The sequence below is a fragment of the Varroa jacobsoni genome, unplaced genomic scaffold (assembly GCF_002532875.2).
Source record: "Varroa jacobsoni isolate VJ856 unplaced genomic scaffold, vjacob_1.0 scaffold_719, whole genome shotgun sequence".
Lineage (NCBI taxonomy): Eukaryota > Metazoa > Arthropoda > Arachnida > Mesostigmata > Varroidae > Varroa > Varroa jacobsoni.
In genome coordinates this window covers 1-11995 of record NW_019213621.1, presented here as the reverse complement: position 1 = coordinate 11995, position 11995 = coordinate 1, and the positions used below count along the sequence as shown (strand labels likewise).

Below are 11995 nucleotides of genomic sequence, written 5' to 3'. Positions count from 1 at the left end.
CCTATCTCGCATTTGTCGTGTACTGTTCTCCACTTGATTCTATGACCTTTCGTTTCTACTCCAGAGCAACTTGCGCCTGCTGAGCGCGCCTATACCTTCGACTCGCGTAGCAGTAGTATTTCTACTTCTAGTAGATATTAAACATAAATTACAAACAAATGCAATTCATCGACGAAGTGCCTTTCAGTAGATAGGTCAGTTTCTCTTCCACAATTATCCAACGTTTACGTTTTTAGCAGCGTAAGCCATTTTTATCGGTAGGAGTATAGTGCGCGTGTTCATTAGGTCTCTAATCAATTTAGATAAGATCTACATTCCATTCTATTATATCTCAGTATATGCGCATACTCCATTTCTGCGGGCCTCGAATTTCTGTGGTGGCGTTTTATAAGGTCGTCTCGATCACCGCTCCCGCTATTGTACCTTAAGGCTGAGGGCTATTTGCGACTACGGCATCAGTGTGGGTCAACACCATCCTACTGGTATTGGAGTTCACTAGATGCAGCACGAATTACCACCTTGAGGCAAAGGGGAGCGTCGCAACTGCACAATGCTGGACTATCCACTTTCCACAGGGGCAGCTCCCTCCCTTTCAGCAATTCATCATTGTTTTGCTTCTTCGCCAATTTAAACTTAAACTTAGCTTCCATTACCGCTCGTTCAAAATAATTGAATATTTTCTCTAAAAAGACAAAAGCGCTTTCTGCCCCTTTCAGCCATTTCCTTTCCTCTCGTCCCGCTCAGTCCCTTTAATTCTTCTAGAAAGCCACACGTGGTGAAATTACGTGCAGGCTGCCTTTCTTATAAACACGTACCGTAATCGTGTATTTACTGCTCGTATACTTAAATAATTATAAGAAATCGATAAAATTGTTCGGATCGTATCGAAAATTTGCCCTCGCTCTCTCTCTCTCCTCTCCCTCCCCCCTCTGCGTAGCTGTCTTTCTTTCTTCGCTTTTCTACCTTCGTAAGATCTTAATAAGAAAACTAGAAACGCCTTTAAACAGTCCATATAAGCGTAACATCAGTTGGTAACGGGTTAATAATAGTAGTAATCTCGCGCTTGATCAGCGGTTGTAACATACTTTCCTTGATAGTATGTCGTTCAGTATGCTGGCTGGTTTTATAGTTCGTAATATGTTGAACGAGTTGCGTTGTTAATCTGATCTGATCATTGCAGCAGCCCGTTGACGGCTTAAGTATACCAGGATCATCGTAAACGCGCCGGGCAGACAAAGCCGACCTGCCAAAGCGACGATCGCCGTTGACGGCTGCGTTGCATAAAAACCGTTGCTTTGCACTCATTCCCCTAAACGCTTGTGACCCCTCCTTCCAATTCGCCCGTCGACGTGTTCACGTTCGTGTCGACGACGACGGATTCACCCAAGCGAGTAACCACGTGCGATCCAGCAGCCAAACAAAACCTCTATCTACCTAAATCAGAGACAGTAAACCACAATAGCAACAAAAGCCGAAAACAGAACGCTCCTATATAGTAACTATATCTCTATTTGCTCCGATGCCACCTACTAAGCCTATTCTACGGCTGCTTCTGCAAATCCCTTCTGCAAGCTACTCTTCGTACGACCCTGGTTTTCTTCAGCGCCATGACAATATAGGCTGAAGTCACCTATCACCGCTACCACGCACCACCAATCAACACCAAGACAACAGAGGGAACGAAGATTACTACAGTTAGCTATTACCGCTGCTACTTCACCCACACCTACCGCCACAACTCTAAGTACAACAACTAACCGTTAATATCACTGCTGCTATAATAAGCAGCTTGCAATTTCCACAACTCTACACTATTCAACTACTAGCCGAGACTCAGTTTCTCTCAATATGTCATAATATGTATACTGCTATAGATTATCGTCGTCTGCTATCTCGCTTCGCTGTCCAAGAGATACGCAGCACGTAAGCAGTCAGACACCTCTGTGCAGTTGTGTCCATGTTCAAGCGGATTGTGCGGGCGGGCCGTCTTGGAGCGATTTTCGTGATTTCCCTATGTCGATCCCTGGCGAATGGGACGATAATAAGCAGAACAGCCACGTCTGAGGATCGATCTGAGATCTGGAATTTCAGACTTCACCACGTACGTCAACAACCAGTGACAGACAGAGACGACACGCTCAAAAGCGCACAACAGCATTAACGTCGTGAGCAGTACAGTACTGTAGCCATAGTGACACCAACGGACGTTCGTTTGCTCCGCTCGACGGAGCGACGAATCTGCCAGGCTAAGTCATGCGACGCGAACCCCACGACCGAAGTCATCGGGCACCACTGCTTACAAAGGTGAGGATCGACCTCCTGCGATCGATCTAAGTTGCTCGAGTCTGATCTGATCTAAGACCGTCATATTGTCCGTGTGTTGTCGGTTATATCCATCGGTCTGACCGATAGTCTGTCGGATTGAATTTTCTGACCGGATGCACATACATGTACAATCGGCGCAAAAGTTTTACGACTGACAAGCTCTTGTTTATTGTATGTTTGACTCTTGTAATCAGCTGATTCTGGTAATAGCAGACTGATTGATTTATTAGTAACTGAATGATCGATAATTGCAATGTTTGGATCCGAAAGTTTGCCTTGACCGGGTACACTCCGATCTGGCGGATTCCAAGGCAGCACCTTTCCTCTCCATCTTGTTTTTGTCATTAGCCATTTAGTTGATCGCTTATACCAAAATCAATCGGCAGTTATGTTAAGAATCGTGATAATAACACCAATACTAGTGAATAGTAGTTGATGTTTGATGGTTATTAGAAAAAGCACACGGTGAGGCAGGAAAGTGGCGAACCGTTTTGGTGGGGCGATGTACAAACGAAGTGTGCTATCCTTTCTTGAATTAAGGTCCTCACCTACGATACATTCATCTTAACTGATTCGTTCTCGGGTTTGAGCGAAGTGCTCACCATGCATCAGGTGACACGACTCAACGATACTGACAAAAAGCAAGCATGTGCGCTAACCGTGCTCTCATCGGCTTGAAGACAAACTCATTCTCTTTCTAACCTTCCTCAGGAGTGCTGCCGGATCTGGAGCGCCATATACAGACTGACATACCCACTCTCCATTGTTGCACACAGCAAGAGATTGTCGACTCCTACTTAGGTGCTTTGCTAATGCGAAGCGACACGCAAGGATGTGATGCGATGTTCCTCATTTTTCCCCGTAGAAATACGTAACAATGCAACTTTAGCCTCCTTCCGCTGCTTCTTGATGAAAGGATGACCCTGATCTATTTAGACGATTGCATAATAACTAACAACCGCGATAAATTCTCGCTTCCTGCCCACAAGTACACACATTATCCCAGCTCATTTTCCATCCCCTTCTTTTCTTCAAATATCGAATCCCACTTTTCTGACCTTCTTATGCATTGTTCCTCCTGTCTTCACGTATCGTGATTAGCTAGACCTATAGACGGGAATACATTTCTTTGGCTGACGCATGCGACGCTTTCATTCGTTATCTTCTCGATTTATCTTCGCTTTACGGCAGCATGTTTACTAGGGACGTTTCAGTGTTAGCAATGCTTCTGCTATTGTTAGTGCAGTTATGACGCTTCCTTTTATTGCCGCCATATATTTGTATATGAACATTTAAATGAGCAACGCAAAGTTGACGGGTAGCTTTTAGCGCTACAAGGTCCATGATAGTTGTCTGGAGTAGTTCGGTTTTGATTTGCTGCAACTGCTATCGCTGACATCACCTATATGTGTCTTCGTGATCGGCTTTCGCTTCCCTTAACACACTGTTTTTCACCGATATTCGATATACTACAGGGCTCTGCAGACTCCAACTACAGTCAGCCGTCCTCAGATCTAAGTCTCGATGAAGAACGGGAGGCACTGAGACGGGAGACTGAAAGGCAGGCGTTACAGCAACTTGAGAAAGCTAAAAGTAAGGCGGTCGCATTTGCGGTGCGGACAAATGTTGCCTACGATGGCAGCCTCGACGATGACTCCCCAGTGCATGGATGTGCAATCTCATTCGGTAAGTATACAATCGGTATTCGATGAATCGAATGCATGCTTCGATGATACTATTGTCTACTTCATTTCGACAGTAAGGGAATTTCTATGATTTGTATCTGTTATGATATCATTTGATACTGGGCGTAATTACGTAACGTCTGGTAGCGTGCGACTGTGCTATATAAAAATCATGCCAACAATTCGTTCTCATTTGAGAATCATGATCTTTAGTTTCCGCTATTTAGTGAAAAAAGTCCACCAGGGGGCAATACAGTGGGTCAACATGGCTTACACATCCGCGCAGTCCTTCTGTATTAAATGTATTGGCCAATTGCAGGAGTCAAAGACTTTCTTCACATAAAGGAGAAATACAATAACGACTGGTGGATCGGACGCCTAGTCAAGGAAGGATGTGATATAGGTTTTATTCCTAGTCCAGTTAAATTAGAAAACCTTCGACTGCAACAGTCCCAAACAAGAAACACCAAACTTTACTCTAGGTAAGTTTAGCGCTGAGTTTCCAGGACAGTATTAAATCAACAGGAGATAGTTATGGCACACACGTATATAATCGCAGAAGCAAACACTGCGTTCCTGCTATCGCAATGAATCCTAGTTGTCGCCTCGCAGAACTTATTTTTATCGGTGAATGATTAGAGGCAGACATTTTCCAACGCAAGCAGAATCTAGACGTCAACAATCGAGTAATCCATCGAAACGAACTTTTCCGTAACCTTGTAGTTATGGCTTACCGCTAATGGTGACTATGTCGAGTTCTGGTTTTTTTCGCTATTCGGTGTGTTGATTCGTTTCCCAGAGGTTCGACCCCTCCGACGCCCGACCAGAATGGCCTGGACAACCAGATGGGCGGCGATGATAGCGATAGTACACGCGGCGGCGGCGGCGGCGGAAAGGGCGGGCCAGGGGCGTCTTTGACAACACCCCCGCCAAATAAGGAGAAGCGGAAACCGTTCTTTAAGAAAGCCGAGAACATTCCCCCGTACGACGTTGTTCCATCGATGCGGCCCGTCGTGTTGGTCGGTCCCTCTCTCAAGGGCTACGAGGTTACCGACATGATGCAGAAAGCGCTATTTGACTTCCTTAAGCATCGCTTCGAAGGAAAGTAAGTAGTGAACAAATCGACAAAAGCAAAACGTCCATTGAAAACTTACTGCCGGAACATCAAGTAGCTCGAAGCGAAGTCCACTATCTCGGGACTTTGTCACTATCTTTGTTTTATGCAGTTGTAACGCGAGGTAATCATTCGATGAGCCCTAGCCATTACATGGCCAACCATTACAGGTCAGGTCAACGAAGCCCTCGTCGTTACATATGAAACTGGAGTTAAATACGTGAATGTCAGATATTTCATAAAATTTAAATATAAACGGAAAGCTTTCCGTGAGGATAACTAAGGATTGCTTGCTTTTTAGTCATTTTCGATGCAGCGATGCGTGAAGATATAAAACGATTTGACAGCCAATCGTTCCATTCGAATCTGGCATGATCATTTTCTTTCATTCTACCCTTCTATATTCGCCTTTGACCTTCCAGAATCATTATTACTCGCGTAACAGCGGACATCTCGTTGGCGAAGCGGTCATTACTGAATAATCCTAGCAAACGAGCCATTATGGAGAGGTCCAATTCAAGATCCTCATGTCTAGCTGAAGTTCAAAGCGAGATTGAACGTATATTTGAATTAGCCAGAACCCTGCAGCTTGTGGTAGGTATAGGCCAAGTTTGATGCCTAGAAAAAGGCTCGACCGAAAAGTCCTGTACTGATAAATTGTCCACTTCCAAATTAAACTTCAAATATGCAATATTCAAACATCTAGGCGCAGTAGGGGGTCGTTGTATTTCTATAAAACACATTATATCTTAATAATTTGTATACGATACTAAATAATCAAAACCGAATATAGGAAAGCCTGTCATGTTTTCTGTCACTGCCATGTGGCCGAAATGCCTATTATATGTGCAATAATATAAGATGCTTTTCTGTTTCTTAGAACCATCTCAGTGTTGCTCGTCACTCGGGCGATTGTAATAGTGAAAATTGACGCATCGAAATTTTTGGTTCTTGCGTTTCGCAGGTGTTGGATTGTGATACGATAAATCACCCGTCACAACTAGCGAAGACCTCGCTTGCGCCAATCATGGTCTACGTGAAGATCTCTTCGCCGAAAGTGCTTCAACGATTAATCAAGTCTCGAGGAAAGTCACAAAGTCGCAATCTAAACGTACAGATGGTCGCTGCTGAAAAGTTAGCACAGTGTAGTCCGGTGAGTAGGTTGAGACTTAGATTGATTCAGTGTCTTATTCGTCAGCCTAAGAATAGCGCTCCTCCGACAAAAAATGGAACCGAACATTGTAACAAATCATGATCATCACAATACAGTGAACGAAAGCGAAAGCTCAAGCACGTTAGTATGTCTGGGATAGACGCAGTGATCGGATGAACACCTTCACGTCGAACGAGTGCAGGATTAGTAAGTGGCATCATGTCGTATTAATATTTAAATTCTCTTGAACATTTTCAATAACTCTACCGCATCTTATACCCTTAGCAGTTGCAAATTACCCAGCCAATGATCCAGTTGATTCGTTTTATTAATCATACCGATATATTGGATCTTTATTAAACGAAGTCTCGATGTAAGTAGGCTTTCACAGCATCATCGGATCGGTGATAAGGTGTTGACAGCGGTCATGTTGCAAGGTTGGTTCTGTGGAGAAGTGCCTATGTCTCTTTATATCATACACATATGTTCTTTTCCATGTCGATGATTTTGTAGGAGCTTTTCGATGTGATATTAGATGAGAACCAATTGGAAGAGGCGTGCGAACACCTGGCCGAATTTCTCGAGGCGTACTGGCGTGCCACGCATCCGCCTATCATCGTGCAGAGTCTGGCACAGCCTCAGCCGAGCGGCAGCTCGCATCATGCCACGCACGCGACGAATCGGCACGGGAGCAACGTGCCCCACGTGCAGTCCCCACTCGACCACTCTCAGATGAGCTCCGGGGCACATATGGTAAGGCCTATTACAGGCCATCCTGGACACCCCGTACATGAAAACAACAGTTATCATCACAGCCATCCTCATCAACAACAACAACAACACCAACAACAGCATCCGCATCAGTATCAATCTGAGCATCATTCTACCTCCGATATCCATAATCGTGGCCAGCGAGACTATCGAGGCCACAGCCAAAACTTCACCCCACCCCCCAATTCGAGACACTACCAACCCTTTTCATCCCACCACCCGAGACTTCATCCTGACCACCGTAGCAACCATCTCCATGACCAACTCCAATCACCCGACCACTTCCACAATAGAACTTCAGACCAGAACTTCTACCACGACTCCTCAACTCTGCCCATCCGCCCTCGTGTCGAGGTAACTAACCTTCGCAGCTCAACTTGAACTCACCTGTGTTGCTGGCGCACGAACCAGTGACTGTCTCTCACTATTACTACAACCGGAATATCGATAACAGCAGGAATCCAAAATAGTTATTTTCTTCAGTGAATTCTCTTTTTAACAGCCACTGCTACGACAGCTACTACTTGTTTTCATTTATTTTCAATAAAATGTGTTACCCCTGCCTAATTCCATGACCTTGCATCCTACTTTACCGCTACAATAACTGTTTCTATCAGACACACATGGGTGCACAGTTGAACGACCGGCCATCTTCAAATTCTACGTAACCTATTCTTTGAAGCTATCAATGAATCACGAGAACGTCATCGAGAATCAAGTTAGCCATATTAGTAAATGCTGAAAATAGAGCAGTACAAGACAAAACCATTGGCTGATTTTCATATGTTAACCACATTACAGAGAAAATCTTTACCAAATTACGGTTTATATAAAAGTAGAACATCAGGTATTATAGAGCACGTGCGGGTTTTTTGGAGATATGAAATGATAGTATAATGGATGTCGTGCGTTATGAGTGGCACACGAATTTACTCGATCTATATCATTCTACCTTAAATTTCCATTCCATTAAGTTATTTGATAATGTTGGCTACAATTGAAAAGCAGTTTTCCCATGCCGACCTCAATCGTTTTCCATACTGACCATACGAATAGTCTGTGACATCGCCTGTATATGGAAAAAAAAAAAAAAAAAAAAAAAAAAAAAAAAATGGATACTTACGTTATGTCTCCGAGACATCTTGTCACTTCAGTTGTAATTTGAAGAAAAACAAAAAAAGAAGCTATTTAAATGTGCATCTTATGTCAACTTTGATACTTACTTACTTATTTTATTATACTTATACTTATTTTATTCAATTTTGCCCGACGTCCGCCAGGGGGCTCTAACATTTAACAGATTCGAATTAGTTGCAGTAATTTCTTTGGTTTTTGTACATCTAAATTCACTGCACCATTAAAGCCTTCGCACAGATATGAAGGAGCAAGCATGCACAATTTGTAGATTTGTTGAGGCATAAACGGGGAGTGCGTCTTCCGGGGTCTTGCTTTAATGTACAGCATGTGCACTTATAGTTCTGCTAGATTGACAAAACGGCTGTATTACCATTGACTGTCCGAACCGTTTCGTTCTCTTAACTGGCCGTTTATCGTCAGGCCAATGCTTTATGCCAATTCCGTTTGTGGGGCATTCGCCTTACTCACATTTCAGGACATCGTATATCTGTACGGAGCAACGGTAATTATTTCGTTTCAACGCTGCACTACCGAACTTGTTCGCGTAATTTTTTTTTTGATTAAGTTTTCAATCGTACCACACTGTTTAACTGTGTGACACCATACGCAATGGCAATCATCCTGTATAGTTACCTTCCACACCACTGTCTTGATGATGGACTTACTAACAACTTGTGTTTCTGCCCCGCTTCTCATTCTAGATTTCATCGCCGGGCAGTGACGAGTATAATCAGTACTATCAACAGCAGACGCATCATCATCAGCATCATCAAGCAGGCGTACCATCGGGAAGGAGTCAACACGAACAACGGGGTCCACCCCCACCGATCCCGTCACCATACCACCATGGTTACGATAGCCCTCCGGCCAGTCCTCCCGATCACGATGGAGGACATCACAGCGGACACCACAGGACTCATGGCAGCCACGGCCCGCACCAAAGAGACTCGCGAGGTTATCCGCCAGCGCCCAGTCGGGGCTACGCCATGGAGCAGGATGATTGGTGTGACCCCTATATCGATGACTATCAAGGAGACAACCGCCGACAAAATAATTACCCCGTTAATGTGCAATAGCAAAGGCAAAACCAACTAGAATGAAATTGTGCAGAATTGTTTGACCCATCTACGAAGGGGTACATTTCGAGGATGAAAACGAGAACGTTGATTATTTAATAGAACAATAATTGAAATGAAATCTAAGGAACTGAAGGAGAGACCTGAAGGGGTACCTCGAGTAGGCATATATATATATATATATATATATATATATATATATATATATATATATATATAGATAGCATATTTGTATGTTGATATATACGTATATTTTTGGTACATGCGCCAAGCACCGACGGCGGTTCGAATCTTCGGCGTTGTTTGTTGTGCTTGGGTCCAGGGGACTGCCGGGTAGCTGCATGGACCTCAGTGGGAGAAGAACAACATGATAATTATAAAAATAGTGATTGTAATAGAAACAATAAAACTTTCGACGGTCTGCCTGACTCCAATCCTGCGTGGTGGCATTTCAACATGCTGACATTTAGCTTTTACATCGAGAACAGCCGTTTGGAAAGCAGCGGCACAACCAAACTAAAACAACTGCGGAAAACGGTGGTGCGTGCGCCAGAATCGATGATGGTGTCTACTTCGAAACGGAAAAAGCATCTGCCTCAGAGGCATCGAGGGAAAGACGACGAGAAAAAGATCAAAATGTCGAAAAAGGAGTCGCTAAACATTTTCGAATGCTTCAATGAAATGAAATCTAGCCCTAACGGCCAGCTTTTGGTGGTAGATGCCGTCTGCCTGGTCATTCTCAGCCTAGCCTCGGTCAGTGGCATAAGAAACTGATACCAACGTGATCCAGGATGGTCGCATGGGGAACTCGCTTATAAATCTAACTTCTATCTTAATGAAAATGCTAATCTGATGATCGCTAGCTTGCCTAATTAGCAATGACCGCAACAACATAGCAACAAATCGTTGTTGTTCAACTAGACTCTCCTTTTTTCTCTGCTTCTATACTGGGGTCCTCGTAAGCTTCTTCCTTGATCGATCGGTATTGATCGTCTAAGCGTCCAAAGATGTGGCGGATTTCTGTTTTCATAGTGGCAGCATCAGCAGGATTAGCAGCAACAGCAGCAAAAGCTGAATCGGCTCGAATCTTTCGCTATCTGGTCGGCTTCAGATTTATCAGAGGGGGTAATACTCATCATTTTTAGCAGTTGCACAGTTTGGTACTCGCTAGACACACACACATACAGATATTTACGTGTACGCGCCGCAAGCGGCAGCTCATTCGTGTAATAACACTGACGATGTTATTATTATAAATTTCTTGACCTAGAATGCGCTTTAGCGATCACAGTACATTATAAATACATTTTAAATAGCGGTTTATGTCTGCCATGTTATAGCTGGCAAACAAACACTGTTGTCGCAACATATTTATATCTTTGCGATCTTTTAGTAACGACTAACAACAATTATATCCTATGAAAGCTAGTGAAAATGCGAAAAATTGTATGGCGAAGTTATCAACAAACCGATGACAACTACCTTTATACTGAGCGCTCCTATGGTCGTCAAAAGACCCGGAAAGCTTACGTTAGTGGTGGCTCGCCATATAAGCATTTCGCCTGTAACATATATGCATGTATATATATCTACGTAGTTAAACATTTTGACGAGCGTTTCGATCAAGGAAGAAAACAACATATATAACGATAACTAACACCTTCTTCACGTATCACGTTTTAATCGGTCATCACCGTCATGTCAGAGTAATAATAAAAAGAAAATCGATAGTAATACAAATCAATAACAACTACGAAAGTACACCCACTTGTCATAGTGAGAGACATGATAAATTCCTTATTTACCAATTGCTGGCAGATTGAGCGCCTACCTAATAATATTTAGCTACAAATATTGTTTGAAATACTGTGAAATCATACCTATGGTTATCGTTGTTCGTACGGGCACCGTTATCGTTTCGTACAGTATACGCTGTCCTAATTTCTTATAACGGTAATGTCAAGCCTGATCCCCACTCGAAAGCTTGCAGCATCCCTGTACAATACACGATGTCTGAACAAAGTAAAGGACTGATATCTTTCTCTAGTTATCGTTCAGCCATAGACAAGATTGTGCAGAAAAATGTATTTGGAACGTTTTCCGGGTAAAACAAACTAGTAGTGGACAAGGTTGAAACACGCTGCTCTGACCCCTTCCAGCATAACTATAAGCATCCAAGCGACACCGTGTTTTGCCATGCTAACTTGACGCTGACGACCGTCCTATCTCATGGTTTTGCTTGCCCTAACCATTTTATAGATCGCCTAATATATTTTCGTGGTCGCAGAGCGAACTACGTTGACACACGCTCATTAAACCGCTCACGTGGGGTTCTTATTGCTGAATGGATGTAACGGGATACACGCTTTCGACCGCTACAATGTGTATTCCGACTACATGTAGAAAAACTGTGCTAACTTATGATGTAATCCGCCGCACCACCGCCACATTTTTCCCTGAAGACCATCCTGGATGCTGGACCATCCTGGAAACGTGCCGTTACTCACCTGTTCGTATCAAGTTCGCGATTGATAACTAGGAATTATGTCACATAACGAATCACAATTAATCAATCTGATAATAAAATATATACGGATCTGTAGATACAGCAGCAGCAACACGCAACTATACAATTCACAACGAAACCACGATCATCCATAAAATCGTTATTAAATACGGAAAAAACATATTTCGTAGGAAGCTTGTTTTTCTCTCGATATGGACACGTTATATA

At 43.4% G+C, this 11995-nt stretch overlaps 1 protein-coding gene across 5 annotated transcripts in view; it reads left to right on the top strand.

Moving 5' to 3' along the window:
* Ca-beta (Calcium channel protein beta subunit) overlaps positions 1-11924 on the top strand; it is a 15707-nt gene extending 3783 nt beyond the window's left edge. For 4 of the 5 annotated variants that reach the window (XM_022837645.2, XM_022837643.2, XM_022837642.2 and 1 more), the window contains 7 exons: positions 3801-4011; positions 4330-4492; positions 4810-5115; positions 5547-5718; positions 6089-6277; positions 6791-7030; positions 8887-11924. In XM_022837645.2, coding sequence (XP_022693380.1) covers positions 3801-4011; positions 4330-4492; positions 4810-5115; positions 5547-5718; positions 6089-6277; positions 6791-7030; positions 8887-9261 — 1656 coding nt within the window. In that variant the 3' untranslated portion in view covers positions 9262-11924. Of the gene's footprint in view, positions 1-1201; positions 2305-3800; positions 4012-4329; positions 4493-4809; positions 5116-5546; positions 5719-6088; positions 6278-6790; positions 7031-8886 lie in introns of those variants that run through there. The other variant, XM_022837646.2, reaches the window with a different exon arrangement.
* Positions 11925-11995: the final 71 nt, after the last annotated feature.